The following is an 18,481-nucleotide window of genomic DNA, read 5'->3' on the forward strand; positions in this document are numbered from 1 at the left end:
TGAGCCCCCGCGCCCGGCCGCCATGGTTATTATATGCGAGAAGGACACATCTACGGATTGTGGCCAGCGAGGTCAGACCCGGCTGTCCAAGCGGGAGCAGCCGCCCGCCACAAAGTGATTCTGACTCCGGTCAATCTTGAGCTTAAAATAAGAAGCTGGTCCTCTGCCATAGTCAGGGGAAGCCAAGGCTCTTGCAGCGCGGAGCTGAGTTCCAGTGCATGCCTCTCTACTGACCCAGTCCCCAGGGGCTCAGCCATGGCTGTGGCTACCGAAGCAGGCTAGGGACAGCCATTGTTGATCTGTGTGGTCTACACTGTGGCAAGCATCTGACAGAGGCTCAGGACTCTCCAAAGAGCGCACAGGGCACAGGGATGCTACATCCTGAGAACAATTGCAGTCGGCGCATAGGCCACCCTGTGCTCACTCAAGCTTCCTCCTGGAGAGGAACATGGGTCCCAGGTCTTGTTCAGCCTGCTAGGTTTGGAGCTGGATAGAGGATTACCCAGGCAGGTGCTGAGTTCCTTGTGAATTGGTGCAGCCAGCCTTTCACCCAGGGCTCTTTCCTCCTGGGAGGAATTCACTCTTAAGAAAACCATGGAAAACAACATCAAGGATAATCACAGGAGCAAACATTCATGGCGTTCTTGCCATGCATGAGCCCACGGGCTACTTGCTTTGCCTGGGTTATCTTGCCGACCCCTGATCATAGGCCTTGTCCCTAGTTCACAGATGAGGGTAGGCGGCTCAGAAACATGAAAGCACTCTCCCTGGGTCACCAGGCTGGGGCGTGAGGCACTGGGATTTGACCACGTCGGGCTGGTTCTACAGCCTGTGTGGTTAGCCTCTGTGTTAGGCGGTCTTCCTCCATAGGAACTTGCGACACTTCCCAGATCGGTTGCTCTCCCGGCATCGGTGAGTAGCAGGGTGGCTTGCAGCCCAGAACTCAGGATGTGGCAACAGCACAACAGGCTTTTGATGTTGAAAGGAGACCTCACAAGATGGCCTGGAGCAGCCAACCGTGTGCTCGCTCTAAGAGGGGGGCACTATCAGAGATGTAGGCATTTGCCATCTTGCTGGCTGGGGTCACCAATACAATCAGGGTAAGCAGGTGCCTTCCCAGGACAAAGGGACTGAAGAAACAGACCAGAAGTGAGCTGTGTGCATCCCTCTGAGGTGCATCCCCCAGCCCTGTCCTGGGCAGATACCCTGTGTCTGGCTGCCTGAATATCACAGCCAGTGGAGAGAGGCCAGCTGTCACCACACTAGCAAGCATGGCAATCTTTTCTGTGACTCTTTCCAATGTGCAAAGCTCTGTGCCCATCACAGTCACCGAGGACATGTGTCCAGAGTGGCCTCTCCCAGGGCCTGGATGAGTTGCTCTTTGTGACTGCCGGGGCCCTTTGCTTTCTTGGGCAGCTCATGGCTCCTCCTTGTATGCCTCACTCTCCCAGGCACCTTGCCTCGAGTCCATACATGTCCTGGCCCCTGGAGTGAGTGTTTGAAGCACTGTGCCCATGTCTACACAGGCCCAACAAAGTTGCCTCCTTGGGAGCCTTCCTAGCAAGGAGAAGCAGGCAGCCAGACTGACCCCATGGTAACTGGGCAGCAGACCCACATGTGAGCTGAGACCCCCGGTGCCCACCTCCAGACTCTTCCTGTGGGCGAAGATGGCGTCATGAGGGTAGATAATATACAGAACTGCCCACTGATACTGGGCCACCCCATCACTGCTCACCCAGATCACGTCTGTAGCCGCCCCCTCTGCTTCATTCTCCTCCTGTGGTCCTAGGCTGGGCATACAGCAGGCCCTTGGAGGCTCTTTGTTGAGAATCACTTTCAACCCTTTAGCCTGGCATTTGAGGCTGCAGGACCTGGCCCCTGAACATCTTCTCTGGCATCATCTCCCGAGTCTTTACTCCACTCTATCTGCCGTTCACTTCTTCCTCAACGTGCCACGCGCTGCCCCACCAGCAGGCCTTGGCTAATGCTATTCCCTCTGCGTGGAATTCTTTTCCCACCCTCTCCAGCTGGCAAACGCTTACTTGTCCTTCAAGGCTCAGGTCAAATGTGACCTGTCTGGTAGTGCCTCCCCGATGCGCTCAGGCCTTGCCCACCCCGCCTGTGTTCCTGCAGTGACCATCACTGGGACTGTAATTCTGTGTTTTTGCCGGACTTTCCCACCAGACTCAGAGCTTCCAGAAGGCAGTCAAATGCTTCAGCTATCTGAGTATTCCCAGCACCTGAGATAGTGCTTGGCCCAGAGCGGGGGCCCAGTGTCAGCCCCTTGGCACCCATGAGTGGATTAGCTTAGCCGGAGCGGAGAGTCAGGCCTCTGAGGAAGGGGACACAGGCAAGGTTAGTTTAAATGGCAAGATGGGGACAACCTGAGCCACGGGAGGATGTGTAAAGACAAGACAGTGAGAGGAGGAAGGCAGGAAGGAGGGCAGAGGAGCCCCATAAGCGGATGGGCCACCAGCCGGGCAGCCTGCCACGGGACAGGATGGGTCCATTAGGCACAGAACACAAGAGTACATTTCCCATTGCTCAGGTGTGGATTTTGGCAGGAACAGAGCAGATATGGATTCAGGCAAATAGGCTCTCGGCCTGGGTACCTGGGACACAGCTTCACTGACCCAAGACAGGCCTGGGGTTTGTGCCATGTCAGGGCAAAGGTCTCAAAGCCAATGCGACTCCAAGAAGTGGGGGAAGCCAGGAGCTAAAGGGCTGCATCCTAGGGTCTTGGGGCCTCTTAGGGAACCACAGTGGCATGACAGGGCTTTATGGTCCAAAAAAAAAAAAAAAAAAGGAAGTGAGTAACTTTCTCTGCAGCCTGCAGAACACCAAGGCCAGGGGAGAAACGGAACCCTATGTCATGCAATCCTAGTGGTTTGGTCGCCAAAGCTGTGGGGTCCAATCCCCAGGGGCGCCATACCAAGCCTTGGCTCTGCTGCGGCAGTTCCCCTAAAGAAGGGCCCATCCTTGCCCTGGCCCCAAACTGAGGCCACGATTTTGCTGGCCCCGAGGCCTGTTGAGCGTTGGCTGGGGACACATCTTGCCAGATGCCCACTCTTTCTATCCTCAGAGAACCTGGGCCACGTCACAGGCTGGGCTGCAGGTCCTGAGGCAACTTCAGACTCTACCCCTGGGGAGCTTGGGGCTAGCGGCAGGACAGGAAGGGGAGGAGTCAAGGCAGCAAAGTGCCACAGAAACACTAAAAAATCCAATGAGGTCAGTGAATAAATATTCATGTGGCATCCCAAAGACAGAGGCTGTTGTACATACAAAGTCAAGTTTTCAATGAATTATTAATAACTAGGAAAATGCTCATCATCTGATGTAAAGGAAAAAAAGCAAGTTACAAGCAAACTTGGAAGAGCCACAGAACAGACGCCTTTCCTAAACATATTTTTAAAGTATTAAACACATACACGCTGTAACATGTTTGAAAACCACTGCGAGTAATCCCTATTCTCTAAATTCCTTTGACACTTGTAATCAACGGCTGAATATAGCTGAGTGCTGAATTGTTCCTCCTTATGTTAGTTTTCTGGCCTCGACTAACTGGTAAGCTTTTAAAGTCCAAGATTACACTTTATATAGCCTGCACTTTTGAACGCTGGCTTTTCCAAGTCCGAATTTGGACTTTCTTACGTCGGCTCACGAAGGCACACTGTGAGCCATCACATGGCAAGTCAATAGCTGAGTTTCAGCAACATCATCCCCATCTCAACAGCAGGCCTGGTGCGACTCTTTGATTATTTGTTGCATTCTTCTCATAGGAAAATGAGTGGCATGCCAAAAAAGTAAAACTGATGACACTAATGACAAGAAACACATATGCCTCATGAACTTCCTAGAACAACAAGATCGTTCAGCTGACTGGAAACCCAGGAAATCTTTAGCCTTAACTAGATAATCCTTGGCTCTGGGCTCTAGTGAAAAAAGTAGAAGTCACAAATATATTCACACAAAATCAGAAGGCAAGAAACCAAAACTGTATTTTCAGTTGCGTCTAGGTGTATCAAGGAAAAGAAACTGGAAGGAAACACACCCTGAACTTGCAAGAGTGGTGAGTTTATGCGTGGTTTTCATCCTCAGCCTGTTCTGGTCTTGTCAGTTAAAAACAAACACACACGGCTGGGCGCTGTGGCTCATGCCTGTAATCCCAGGACTTTGGGAGGCCGAGGCGGGCCAGATCATCTGAGGTCAGGAGTTTGAGACCAGCCTGGACAACATGGTGAAACCCCATCTCTACTAAAAATACAAAAATTAGCCAGGCGTGGTGGCCAGTGCCTATAATCCCAGCTACTCGGGAGGCTGAGGCAGGAGAATCGCTTAAAACCGTGAGGCGGAGGTAGCAGTGAGCAGAGATCATGCCACTGCACTCCAGCCTGGGCAAAAAGAGTGAGACTCCATCTCAAACAACAAACAAACAGACACAACATGCTTGACTTTTATTATAAGACAAAAAGGTGTCATAAGAAAAAGCAGCACATGGCGGGCATGTGGAGGGCATGGTGCAGAGGGTGGGGCCCACTACCTTGCCTATTCCAGTGCCAAATCCAGGCTTCCTTGGCAAAAGGGTGTCATGCTGTTTTCCACTGGAGGCACAGCAAGTAGAGGAAAGGGTTGAGGGGTGGGAAGTGGTGAGCAAGGCTGGCTGAGAATCAGGGCACAGTGCAGGCAGAGCACGGAGTTCAAACTCAGCAAGCCCTGAGTGTGAATTCAGCTTTTGTTTACATTCCAAAATGAGGAAAGCCCTTTAGCTGATCTCTCTTTCTCTCTCTGGATAACAGCTTTATTGAGACATCACTCACATACCACAGAGTTCACTCATTTAAAAAACACGCCTGTGTTTTTCAGTATATTCATCAAGTTGTGCAACTCTCACCACAATCAATTTTAGAGCACTTTTTTTTTTCTTTTTTTAAGACAGAGTCTCGTTCTGTCACCCAGGCTGGAGTGCAATGGCATGATCTTGGCTCACTGCAACCTCCACTTCCTGAGTTCAAGTGGTTCTCTTGCCATAGCCTCCTGAGTAGCTGGGATTATAGGCATATGCCACCACACCAGGCTAATTTTTATATTTTTAGTAAAGATGGGGTTTTACCATGTTGTCCAGGCTGATCTCGAACTCCTGACCTTGTGATCCGCCTGCCTTGACCTCCCAAAGTTCTGGGATTACAGGTGTGAGCCACTGCACCCGGCCCTTAGAGCATTTTGTATCACCCCAAAAGAAACCCCATGCCTATTAAGCAGTCACTCTGCATTCCCCTTTCCATCCAGCCCCTGGCAATTGCTAATCTGCTTTCTGTCTCTATGGATTTGCCTATTCTAGACATTTTATTCAAATGGAACTATAGCATATGTGGTCTTTTGTATCAGCTCCCTTCACTTAGCATGTTTTCCAGGTTATTCCATGCGGCACCATGTGTCAGTCCCTGCACTTCATTCCTTTTTATAGCTGAATAAACACTTCAGACTCCTTAGCTTTCCATTTCCTTATCTGTAAAATGGGCTTTTATGTGAATAAATGAGATAATGTATGTGTGGGCATGTGGCAATGAATTTGCCTCCCATTGTCCTTTTGGTCTTCCCTGAAATGCTGACTATACAAGGTAACCCCTGGCTCACAGGGCCTCAGCACTAGGCTGGCCAGGGATCATCTGGATTCTCCTTGGACAATCTGAATGAAGAACAGTGGTCAGGTAGGGCTGTGAGCTGAGTCAGAGCCCTGCTGGTCAGGGAAGCAGGGGAGTAGGAATCTGAGTCAGCAAGGAGGCCATGTACAGGGAGCAAGGGGCTGGCATGTGTGACAGAGCAGCTGCGGTCACTCACAAAGCCCGGCTAACCCTCCATCTCCATTTCTCAGAGGGTCCCTGGTGTCCTTTCTCTGAGTCTCTTTTTTATGCTAGTTTGAGTGGGTTTCACTTCTTTTCCACCAAAGTCCCTTCCTAGAACAATGTGTGACATGCCAGACACAATGCCTGGTGTGTCAGGGCCCTTGACAAATGCTGCACTTTCCATATTTATTATCACTATTTCATATGAAGGTTGGCAGGGCCCAAGCCTGCCCATGCCAGGGCCAAGGTCTCTGGCCTTTGATAGGATGTGCTCCTTTGGCTCTGGGTCTCCAGCCATTCGAGAGATGACTGTAAAGTGAACCTTTCCTTGGCTCCAGGGAAAAATGACTGTGGTGAGTTTGGCTTCATGTCTTTCAGCACTCGGGGACACCAGGTCTACACAGATCCCTTGAGCTCTTAAGCTGCAACACACTCAGCTTCCATTTAAATCCTGTTCTCAAGGAAGTAAGTGCTGACGATGAATCTGAACTACTGTTGGCTTCCCAAATGGAAATCTCCCTTCTCCACTTCCTCCTTGTACCTGAGATCAAATTCTCCGAGGAGAGAAGGCCTTGTCTATTCCAGAAAGGAATGCAGTTCTTCCAGGAGGAACATCTCCCTTAACGCAAAAACCGTGTTCCTAGGCCTTAGGAGAAGCTGCACTCTTGCAGGTGAGAGGAACCTGTAGGGAGTCTCCTGGCAGTCAGTCCTAGGGACGCCTAAACCCCATAGTGGGGTCAAGAGGTGCAGCAATGTGTCACAGACTGAGGCCATGCATCCCACTTACTCTACCAACATGGCCTGCAAACTGGCCACTGACTGCTCGTTGCAAAAACAACAGAGAAGGTGGGGAGGTGCAGCTGAGGAGCAGTAGAAAAGCTGTGCTCAGAGACAGAAAGCCCTTGGTACAAATCCTGTCTGGGGCACTTTACAGGTGTGAGCCACCACGCCCAGTCCTGAGGATTTCTTCAGGGAAAAGTGGAGCATGTTTCATGTAGCTGGTCAAGAACCGCTGAGGACAGAAAGCCTTTGGTGTAAATCTTGTCTGGGGCATGTTAGACAAGTTTCCCAGCGGGGCTAAAACTTGGTGTTCTAACTTCTTTTTTTTTTTTGAGGCAGAGTCTCAGTGTGTTGCCCAGGCTGGAGTGCAGTGGGGCAATCTCAGCTCACTGCAACCTCCGCCTCCCAGGTTCAAGCAATTCTCCTGTCTCAGCCTCCGGAGTAGCTGGGATTACAGGCACACGCCATTACGCCCAGCTAATTTTTGTATTTTTAGTAGAGATGAGGTTTCACCATATTGGCCAGGCTGATCTTGAACTCCTGACTTCAGGTGATCCCCCCGCCTCGGTCTCCCAAATTGCTGAGATTATAGGCATGAGCCACTGCGCCCGGTCAGTGTTCTATCTTTAAAATGCACAAAAATGACATAAGACAATGCCAAGTGCTCTGCAATGGTCGGCGTCATTGAACCCCTAGGGGGAGGTCATCTGCACCTTACCAAAGTGCAAATTACAAAACTGTCACCTGTCCCACATCCAAGATCCTGGGAGGGTAAGAGCCCAACAACTAAATTCTGGGAAGCAAAGTTCAATAGCAAGTTTATTCCCAATAGCAACTGAAAACTTGCCCTTAGGGTTATAACTGGGTAAATTAGACCTAGAATAATTTGGATAAAGAGTTAAGAGGCGGCTGAGTGTGGTGGCTCATGCTTGTAATCCCAGCACTTTGGGAGGCTGAGGCAGGTGGATCATGAGGTCAGGAGTTCAAGATCAGCCTGACCAATATGGTGAAACCCCGTCTCTACTAAAAATACAAAAATTAGCCGGGCATGGTGGCACACGCCTGTAGTCCCAGCTACTTGGGAGTCTGAGGCAGGAGAATTGCTTGAACCTGGGAGGCGGAGGTTGCAGTGAGCCGAGATGGCACCACTGCATTCCAGCCTGGGGGATGGAGTACGATTCTGTCTCAAAAATAAAAAATAAAAAATGTAGTTAAGAGGCACCATGAGACGATGGCAGGTGTGGGAGCTAAATGGCCTGGGTTCATCCCAGCTCTGCCATATGCTGTGTGACACTGGACATGACTTAACGTCTTGTGCCTCAGTTTCCTCTGCCATAGAAGGGGAATTATAATAATAGTACTCGCTTTATAGGATTGTTTGAAGCTGCGCTGAGCCAGTGGCAGCTAAAGGGGTCAGAACGCAGTCATTGCTCATGGAGCGCGAACACCCAAGGACCACAACTCCTCCTGCTTCCCGGCCCCTGCCCATGGCTGCCTTGTGGTATCTCTTGCATTGCTGCCCCTGATGGGCCCCTCTGAGCGGTGAACAGTGGCCTGGCTTGGGAACCAAGGGGTGTCTTCTTTGATCCCAGGTCTGCCCCTCACTTCCTCTGTGACCTGGTTCTGCCCTCTGGGTCACTGTTTCTTCCATTCCATCAACACTGGTGAATAAGGCACCAATGTTATGGACACTGTGCTCAGCCCCATGGAGCACAGTGTCCTATGCATGGTTGAGTTTTACTAAAGATTGTTGATGAACTGCTTTGTTCGTAAATGTGACCTGGCGGCCCCAGGTTAAGGTCTGGGGCCTGCAGTGGCTTCTAAGCCGCTGTGTGGAACACGCTCTCCCTTTCCCTGTAAGAAATTCTCAGGGTCGGGCACAGTGGCTCACACCTGTCATTCCAGCACTTTGGGAGGCCAAGGTGGGAGGATCGCTTGGGGCCAGGAGTTTGAAACCAGCCTGGGCAACATGGAGAGACCGTGTCAAAATATAAGAAATTAACCAGGCATGGTGGTGTGCGCCTATAGTCCCAGCTACTCAGGAGGTGAAGGTGGGAGGATCACCTGAGCCTGGGAAGTTGGGGCTGGGCTGAGCCATGATCACGCCACTGCACTCCAACCTGGGCAACAGAGTGAGACCCTGTTTCAAAAAAAAAAAGAAAAGAAAAAGAAAAAAAAATTATCTGCTCCTAACACACTCTGAAAGAGGCAGGTGGCCTGGCCTCTCAGCAGCTACAGACTTGGCATGCTTGGGCTTCCTGAGCACCAGCGAGGTGAGGCCCTAGTTCTAGGTGGGCACTTGCTGACTGCACCCTTGTAGGGTGCTTGGCATCGCCTGTACATGAGAAGAGCTCACTAAATGTGAGTTCTTTTTGTAATTATGTGAAAGGGCTGGGGTCAGACACACCCTGTCCTCTCTCCCCTTCTTCTTTTCCTCTCTCCTGTTTACCCCTCAGGAACTCAAAAGGGTGGGGTGGGGCATGCTTAGGGTCAGTTGTTTGGGCACAGGACAGGCCCCCGTGAGGGCCACACTCAAGTTCATGGTCACATTCATGCTGCTTTTCCAACCGATGAGGGGCCAGGGCTGTGGTGGCTGCCAGATCCAGCTCTCTGGCCCCTACTCAGAAGGGCCCTGGGGTTGAGCTCGGCTTCTCCCAGGACCACACCAGCCTCTCTGGTCCTAACCAGGCCCTGCTCCCTTAGACCAAACGTGACTGGGCCTCAGGGCATCCTGGGCAGCTGATAGAGGCGACTCTTTAGAAACGCCTCTGTCCATCTCCCTGTCACGCGGCTCGGCAGCCTGAGGCAGGGGTGTGGGTGGTCCCATGGGAGCTGGGACTCAGGCTGTCCTTCTGCACAGGCGGCCCCTGGGGCAATCCTAGGTTCCCAGTTCCTAATGCCCCACCAGCTCCCCTGGCCCCTTGGAGAGGACTCACCCAGACCCAGGTTGGCGATGGTCTCAAGGTCCGTGAAGCTGCTGGCCTCGAGGATGGCCTGGGGCAGCCGCAGTGTGAAGGGCAGTAAGTCTCTGTGAAGACACGAGGGGCGGAAGTCATGTCTGGGGCCACTGCGTCCATTCCCAGCCTCCACAAAGGAAGAGCCCTGGCAATCTCTGCTGGCTGCCGGGGTCTCCATACATCCTGGAAGCTTCCCTGGAGCTGAGGGGCAGACTCTGAGGTGGAAGGAGCATCCGGTCAACTCTAGGTCCTGGGCCAGCACCAGGGACCCAGAGAGGTGGAGACCCTCCTCAGGAGTTGGGGGGCGGAGTCACTGCTTCTTAGTTTTCCTGGCCTGCTGAGCCCAGGCCAGCTCCTCTAAAGGCATTCTTTAGGGTAAAGTGAGTGGCCCACTCCTCCCTGCCCTCTGACTTTGCTGGTACACACTGAGATGTGCAGCGAGCACACAGTCAGGCATCTCCCAGAAAATGCACAGTCAGGCAGCCCCTGACGAACACACGGTCAGGCATCTGCCTGCAAATGCACAGTCAGGCAGCCCCTGATGAACACGATGAACACACAGTCAGGCATCTCCCAACAAACGCAGAGTCAAGAAGCCCCCGACGAACGCACGGTCAGGCATCTCCCTGCAAATGCAGAGTCAGGCAGCCCCCGATGAACGCACAGCCAGGCATCTCCCAACAAACGCGCAGTCAGGCAGCCCCCGAAGAACACAACTAACACACAGTCAGGCATCTCCCAGCAAACGCACAGTCAGGCAGCCCCCGACGAACGCACAGTCAGGCATCTCCCGGGAAACACGACTAACACACAGTCAGGCATCTCCCAGCAAACGCACAGTCAGGCAGCCCCCGACGAACGCACAGTCAGGCATCTCCCGGGAAACGCACAGTCGGGCAGCCCCCGAAAAATGCACAGTCAGGCATCTCCCAGCAAACGCACAGTCAGGCAGCCCCCGACGAACGCACAGTCAGGCATCTCCCGGCAAACGCACAGTCAGGCAGGTTCATCTCATGGCTTTGGTCACAATAGGGAACTGTTCAGGATTCCCTCCAGAGATCTTCCAGAAGGAGTTCGGACTGATGGGAAACAGGGGCCAGGAAAGGAAAAGGGATGGCCAGGCCACATGGTAGTTGAAGACACTGTGTGCTGAGCCCAGGGCTCCTGACTTTTGGCCCAGGGCTATTTCACAGGGTCAGGAAGGGGAATGTGGCACTGCCAGGGCCCCAAGATAGGTGGTCCCGATTCTATGTTTCTTCCTATTGTTTAAGGCCTGGGGACCCCCTTTCCAGCCATGTCTCCCGCTCCTTCCTCATTATCCCACCTGCCCTGTTCTCTGAGGCCATTTCCTCCTCTGTGAAGACAGGAATAGATGAGAGGGTGCCCAGCGTGGTTATCAAGACCTGACAGCCACCACTATTTTCTTCACAACCTGTTCTACCCTCCCTTGCTCATGCTTCATCCACTTTCTCCCCAAATCCTGATGCCCACTGAAATCCCATCATCCATCATTTGCTGAGCCTCCCACCATGGCCTCAGCCGGAGCTACCTCCTCCCTGGGGTCTTCATGGCTTTGCTGTCTGCAACTCATCCTCCTGGCGACATGAGGCTGGGAGCCCTGGGAGCTCCTGGAATGGGTGGGGGCTGCCTTCCGGGTTTCCGAAGCCCCTCAGTGCTTAGCACTCACCATGAGGCTCCAAGGCCATTTGCTGAACAGTCCCAGCCAAACTCAGGAGCTGAGCCAGAGGCATAGCAGAACAGAGACGGCCTGGGATGGGGCTGGCCCCTGCTGGGGCACCTCTGCTCAGCGATGTCAGCTACTGTGGCCTCCCAGGTGCCCCCATGGCCTCTTGGGAAGCGCTTTGATGGAGCTGGGACACTTGTGTTTACAGAAGAGTAGGACAGGGCAGACTGTGGCACAGGTTCTGGGTCCTTTTCTCAGGTCTTGGGGGTGGCCTTGGGCTTCTCCACTATCAAATGGGCTGGGGACCAGTCAGTTGACATTGGCATCTTCTGTCACTGTTGTGTGATTCTGCTGCAACCCGAGGTCTTCTGATGGCCAGACTGGATGGGCTCTCAGTGCTGCACTCCCATCTCAGGCCCTGGCCCGCCACCACTAACCCCAGCTCAAATTCTGAAGGGTAGCAACATTCATCCCAAGTTGCCTCAGTTTACTTCGGTTACCTGGTGGCCTATCAGTGGGGTTTCCAATGGTTCCTCCATCGCCGTGAGTATCACAGTGGCCAGCAGAGGCTGCTCAGCTCATCTGTGCCACCCCGTGACTGCCAGGACAGCCTCCTGCCACCTCATCATTCACTCAGTCTGCTGCAGTTGCAGCTGCAGTCACACCCCAGACTCGAATCCCAGCATCCAGGGTCTCCCCCGGTCTGGCCTTGCTCTGCCTTTCTGGCTTGCTCCCCAACATCTGCTCTCCACAGTCCCTTCCCCACACTCGGGGGCCTCCTGCTGGCTCCCAAATGATCACGCTCAAGTTCCTCCAGTGGGTGTTCGCCACTCATTTCCCGTCTCTGAGCTTACACATAGAGGGAACAGTCCCTCATCCCCACCACCTACATCTACGATTCTACACATCCTTCAAGGCCACACCATGGACTCACTCTTCTTCCTCCATGACCTGGGGTTCAAGGGTCTCATGCGTCTCTGCTTCTCCACATCCCATCCAATTCGCCACTGCATCCAGGGGCAGCCTCTTCCGTCCAGTGGGAAGCACACACAGGATGTGGGTGTTTGCTGGGCATCTACTATGTGTCAGGTGTGGGGCTAGGTGTTTTGGAGGCTTTAAGTGATATTCGTACTAAATCACAGGCACCCTGAGGGCAGGCATTAGTACCTCTGTTTTACAGGGGACACAGGGGCTCAGGGAGGTTAAGGGACTTGCCCAAGACCCCCCAGCCAGTAGTAAGTTTCTGACAGAAACATTAAAACATTTAAAAATCTATACCAATATAAAATTTGATTATCTACAGGGCAAAACTTTCAATCAGTATCACAAATCACCTACTACATTTTTTTTTTTTTAAGGAAAAGGAACTATCACTTGTTAAGCTTTGTCAGTCACTCACTAAGAACTTTCCCTGTTATCCCACTTAACCCTTGAAGCAATCCTGTGATGTAAGTGCTATTGTCAACATTTGTTAAAATGTTGGATTTTTTTTTTAATTAGAAAAGAAAAACAGATTTATTGTAGTCAAAGTCATATAATACAAAAGTGCTTAAAATGTGCAGGTCCTCCATTCTCCAGAAGGTCCTGCTGTCTATCCCAGGGGTCCCCAACCCCCAGGCCACAGACTGGTGTCAGGCCATGGCCTGTTAGGAACTGAGTTGCACAGCAGAAGGTGAGCAGCGGGCCAGTGAGCAAAGCTTCATCTGTCTTGACAGCCGCTCCCCATCCCCGCATTACCGCCTGAGCTCCACCTCCTGCCAGATCAGCGGCAGCATTTGATTCTCATAGGAGAGCAAACTCTATTGTGAGCTATGTGAGTGAGGGGTCTAGGTTCTGGGCTTCTTCTGAGACTCTATGCCTAATGATCTGTCTTTGTCGCCCATCACCTCCAAATGGGACCATCTAGTTGCAGGAGAACAAGCTCAGGCTCCCACTGGTACTACATCATGGTGAGTTGTATAATGATTTCATTATATATGTCAATGTAATAGTGAAAGAAATAAAGTGCACAATAAATGTAATGTGCTTGAATCTTCCCGAAACCATCCCCACCCCATCCCTGGCCCATGGAAAAACTGTCTTCCACGGAAGTGGTCCCTGGTGCCAAAAAGGTTGGGGACTGCTGGTCTACACTCTGGAGAGTAACCTTGCTGGCCCTTCTTTAACGCACACAGATGCGTGCCCAAGCACACATGTACACACACCATTTATTTTGCTATTTTTTTTATATATTTTTAATTTTTTTGTAGAGATAGGGTCACATTATATTGTCCAGACCTGTCTTGAACTCCTGGCCTCAAGTGATCCTCCTGCCTCCGCCTCCCAAAGTGCTGGGATTACAGGCGTGAGCCACTGCGCCTGGCCCACATCACGTATTTTAAAAATGAAAATGGCACTATGTTCCATCTATTGCTCTGCAGCTTGCTTTCTTTACTGAACAGTAAAGTGATCTATATAGTGAGCAAGTCCATACATGTATACTGGCGGCGTCTTTCTTTTTCTGTGCTGCAGAGTATTCCATGGGACAACCGTCATTTACTTAATTTTTTTTTTTGAGATGGAGTCTCGCTCTGTCGCCCAGGCTGGAGTTCAACGGCATGATCTTGGCTCACTGTAACCTCTACCTCCCAGGTTCAAGCAATTCTCCTGCCTCAGCCTCCTGAGTAGCTGGGATTGCAGGCATGTGCCACCGCGTCCAGCTAATTTTGTATTTTTAGTATAGCTGGGTTTTCACCACATTGGCCAAGCTGGTCTCGAACTCCTGACCTCAGGTGATCCACACAGTGGCCTCCCAAAGTGCTGGGATTACAGGTGTGAGACGCTGTGCCTGGCCACTATTTTTCTTCTTTTGATGGTCATCCAAGCTTGCTTTCTTTCTCTCTCTCCCTCCCTCCCTCTCTCTCTTCCTGTCTTTCTCTCTCTCTCTTTCTTTCATTAATGCTAACCATTACAGAGCTTACTAAGTGTCCAGGAGCAGTTTTAAGCACTTTACATATATTAGCTCTTTAAATCCTCTTACCAACTCCACGAAGCAGGTATTTTCCTTATGCTTATCTCACAGCTCCGAAGACTGGGGCACAGACAGACTAAGTGGCTTGCCCCTCTCCCACAGCTTGTAAGTGACAAAGCCTGCATCTGAATGGAGGGTTCAGGCTTGTAACCCCTAGACTACTTGTTTTCAGCAAAAAATTATTTCCTAATTGCCACTGGATCCAATTGTGCTGCAAAGAACGAATTGAGCACATCATCTTTCTGCCCTCAAGCTAGTATTCCTTTTTTGTTTTTTGAGACGGACTCTCACTCTGTTGCCCAGGCTGGAGTGCAGTGGTGTGATGTCAGCTCACTGCAACCTCCGCCTCGTGGGTTCAAGCAATTCTCCTGCCTCAGTCTCCTGAGTAGCTGGGACTACAGGTGTGGGCCACCATGCCTGGCTAATTTTTGTACTTTTTTAGTAGAGACGGGCTTTCTCTATGTTGGCGAGGCTGGTCTCAAACTCCTAACCTCAAGTGATCTACCTGCCTCAGCCTCCTGAAGTGCTGGGATTACAGGTGTGAGCCACCACACCTGGCCTCAAGCTCGTATTTCTACTGAATAACTCCCTAGATGTGAGTGAGTCTGCTGGGCCATAAGGTAGATATATTTGGGGAAATGACGGAATTTACCAAACTGATCCCCTTTCCCAAGCTTGCTCCCATTTACACTCCATCAATGCCTATGATGGGCTGAGAACAGCCTGTGCCGGTTCCTCCCAATTCTGTAATAAAAGACAGTAACTACATACTCCAGTCCTCCAACCTCAGCTTCAGTGTGTCCTCATGGTGCCCTCCTGCTCTGTGACAAAGGTGGAGCCTGGAAAAATTGCCCAGTTTGGGGTCTGGAGGGCAAGCCAGTTTCATGCCTCAGTAAACATTAGCAGGGTGTGAAGATGGGGAAGGCAGGCGTTTGAAACTGGTGCTGCCATGCACGGCTTACTCATCTCCAAATGCCGAGTCCTTAGTTCTTGGAAAATGCCAAGAAAAACCTCCAGACAGGGTGCTGGGGTGGTGGGGCCTCCGCCTAAACACTCACTGACAACAAAAGACCAAAAGGGAACTAGACACTTGTGAGGGACTCCACTGGGGCCGCCATACCCATTTATACTCTGCAGACTGCCTGGATCAGAATCGTCTAGGGAGCTGCTAGAAATGCAGATTGCTAGGTTCCCAAGGTTCCCAACCAAGGGTGCCTAGCATCGGGTCTGGGGGTAGGCTGAGAATCCACTTTTTTTTTTTTTTTCTCTTTCTGGCACCCAGGCTGAAGAGAAGTGGTGCGATCTCGGCTCACCACAACCTCTGCGTGCTGGGTTCAAGCAATTCTCCTGTTTCAACCTCCCAAGTAGCTGGGATTACAGGTGCTGGGTTCAAGCAGTTCTCCTGCTTCAAGCTCCCAAGCAGCTGGTATTACAGGTGCCTGCAACCACCCCCGGCTAATGTTGGTATTTTTAGTAGAGACTGGGGTTTCACCTTGTTGTCCAGGCTGGTCTTGAACTCCTGACCTTCAGTGATTTGGCCTCTCAAAGTGCTGGGATTACAGGTGTGAGCCACCATGCCCAGCCAAGAATCCGCATTTTTAAACAGCTCCTGAGGGGATCCTGGTGCATGAAGCCTTCAGTGGGAATCACAGGCCCCCAAGGTCAGGGCTACTAAAAATATATAAAAATTAAGCAACCTTCCTGATGTGTGTGTGTTTCCTCATAAACTATGAAATCCACTAAAAAGCATTCACAACAATAGGAATTTTTAAAATGGGATTTTTAGCTGGCTGAGTGCAGTGGTTCATGCCCCTGTAATCTCAGCACTTTGGGAGGCTGAGGCGGGTGGATCGCCTGAAGGTCAAGAGTTTGAGACCAGCCTGGCCAACATGGTGAAACCTCAATCTCTACTAAAAATATTTAAAAAAATTAGGAGGGCGTGGTGGCAGGCACCTGTAATCCCACTTACGCGGGAGGCTGAGGCAGGAGAATTGCTTGAACCCAGGAGGTGGAGGTTGCAGTAAACCGAGATCATACCATTGCACTCCAGCCTGGGCAACAATAGTGAAAATTCGTCTCAAAAAAAAAAAAAAAAGGGGATTTTTAGAATAAATATTCTGACTTTTTCCCCACACTCTGGAAGGTCAGCTTGTGTGCTTCCCAGGGAGCCAGCATCTCTCTCTGGAGGTCTGTGTTTTAGCTGGTGCTTTCCAAACCTTTGTAACCAGAGAGAAATACCTTTGACATCATGACACAGCATGTGCGCACACACACACATACACACACCCACATACCACTGAAACAAAAGCTTAGCAAAACGAGACTTCTTCCAGCTACATGAGATTCTGATAGTTTCTAGTCCAGTTTACTTTTTCATTAAAAAGAAAAAAGCCAGTCATGACCCACTAAACTGATTTTCCAACACTTAGCAATCAGTTCTCCAATTCTCCAGACACCAACTGGTACACAACAATTCAGCTCAATTCTGACACTAACTACCTGGATGTAGAGTTAGACTCTGCAGACTTAAGGCTTCCGTCCCCCAAGACTGCCCCACTTCAGATGCAGTTGCGTCTCGGGCCACCAGCGGGCTTCTGACTGGCCGGCTATAGATCAGAGCTTTCCAGGCACAGTGACGAGATTTCTCCTAGGGCAAGGATGGCCAGCCAGCCATCCCCTCCTCTTGCCATCTCCTCCTCTGGGACAGGAGGGTGGCAGCTTAGTCACAACACTGGGCACATCCTAGGGAGGGGCAGGCCTGAGAGGGTCCTCTCTTCCTTCCTCATTTTGGCTAATGGCGCCCACTTCTTGAGGCTAAGGACTGCAGTGCCCAGGGCTGTGCTGGGGATCAGGCCCCATGATCCTTGCAAGGTGCTGAGCAGAGCACCTGGCACCAAGTAAATACTCAGGAAACCATCAAGCATGTTTGTCCTCCTGTCGTCAAGGATGGAAACCCCAGCTCTCCCCCTGCTCCCACCCTCAGTGGCTGCCCTCACCCTTCTGCTTCCCCTAGGCATTGCCTGGGGCAGTCACCTCCACGCAGGGCCAGTATGGCTGCAGCAGCCCCTTGCTGGTCTCTGCTCTCCCCTTCCTTCAATCCCACCACCTGCTGTGGCCAGGTTGCTCGCTGAAGAGCAGTCTGATATCAGCAACAGGCTCACAGCACCTGTGGAAGGAAGTCCCTGCGATCCCCAGGCGCAGCGTTGAAGGCTTTCCAAGCATCTTACCTCCCACCCATGATGCGGTTCTGCCCATGAAGCCACTCCTGAGGCTGCCCACAGCTTTCCCACAGCCAAGCGTTTGCCCATGCTGTCTCCTCTGCCTTAAGTCCCCTTCCTGCCCTTCCTTGCCTGGCTCCCAACATCACTCTTCCATAAAGAGGGCCTCATGTCTCCCGTAAGTGGAGGGAGCGGCTGGAAGCGGGCAGCACAGGCATCCTCCCAGCCACAGGCCTGGCAGTCTGTCTCCTGGGCAGAAGCAGCTGGGACTTGTGGGTCACACACACTTGGGTTCAAATCGGCTCAGAACTTGGTTGTGACACCAAGGCAGGACACATCCCCAGCCTCAGTTTCTTTATCTATAACAGCAATAAGAACATGCTTGATTGTTTTTTGAGCCCTTATTTCACACCAGGTGCTCTGCTAAACCCCTTCCAAGGATCATGGAGTCTGATCCTCAGCACAGCCCTGGCGGCTGGAGTCACTGTAGTGGTTAGAAGGAGCTCTGTGGGCAGTCACAGCACAAAGGCTCACTCAGCACAGATGCCCCATCAGCAGCAGCCAGTCACGAAATCACTGCTGACGCCCCACCCACCCTGATGGCTTTACCAGCTCTACACACCCATCCCCTAGCCTCAGTGGGGTTTGCCTTAAGTTCTGGCCCTTAGAACCATCAGGGACTATCCTGGTGCTGGAGCCTCACACATGTCTAGGAGTGGCCCCAGGTTTACTTTATGCTCCAGAGTCGCCCACAGGGCCAGGTTGAGGTTGGGGTCACCCTGCAGTCGCACCCTCACTGGGCTTCTCCCACTCCCAATCCTGCTCCCCTACTCCCTCCTGCTTTCTCCTCGAGGGCAGTCCTGAAACACCCCTTGCATATGAATCCAGTCCCAAAGTCTGCCCCTAGGAGACCCCCAGCTAAGCAATTGGTAGCTGGAAGCAATTCTCAAACCCTGGTCTGAGATAGGCTCATTATAAATGCAGATTCC

At 51.7% G+C, this 18,481-nt stretch overlaps 1 protein-coding gene across 2 annotated transcripts in view; it reads right to left on the reverse strand.

Annotated features, from left to right (window-relative positions):
• The window catches only part of RIN3 (Ras and Rab interactor 3), a 184,307-nt gene that overhangs the window by 40,089 nt on the left and 125,737 nt on the right, over positions 1-18,481 (reverse strand). For both annotated transcript variants that reach the window (XM_011949388.1, XM_011949389.1), the window contains one exon: positions 9,560-9,651. In XM_011949388.1, coding sequence (XP_011804778.1) covers positions 9,560-9,651 — 92 coding nt within the window. The remainder of the gene's footprint in view (positions 1-9,559; positions 9,652-18,481) is intronic.

Source organism: Colobus angolensis, unplaced genomic scaffold (assembly GCF_000951035.1).
Source record: "Colobus angolensis palliatus isolate OR3802 unplaced genomic scaffold, Cang.pa_1.0 Scaffold3, whole genome shotgun sequence".
NCBI classification, from domain to species: Eukaryota; Metazoa; Chordata; class Mammalia; order Primates; family Cercopithecidae; genus Colobus; species Colobus angolensis.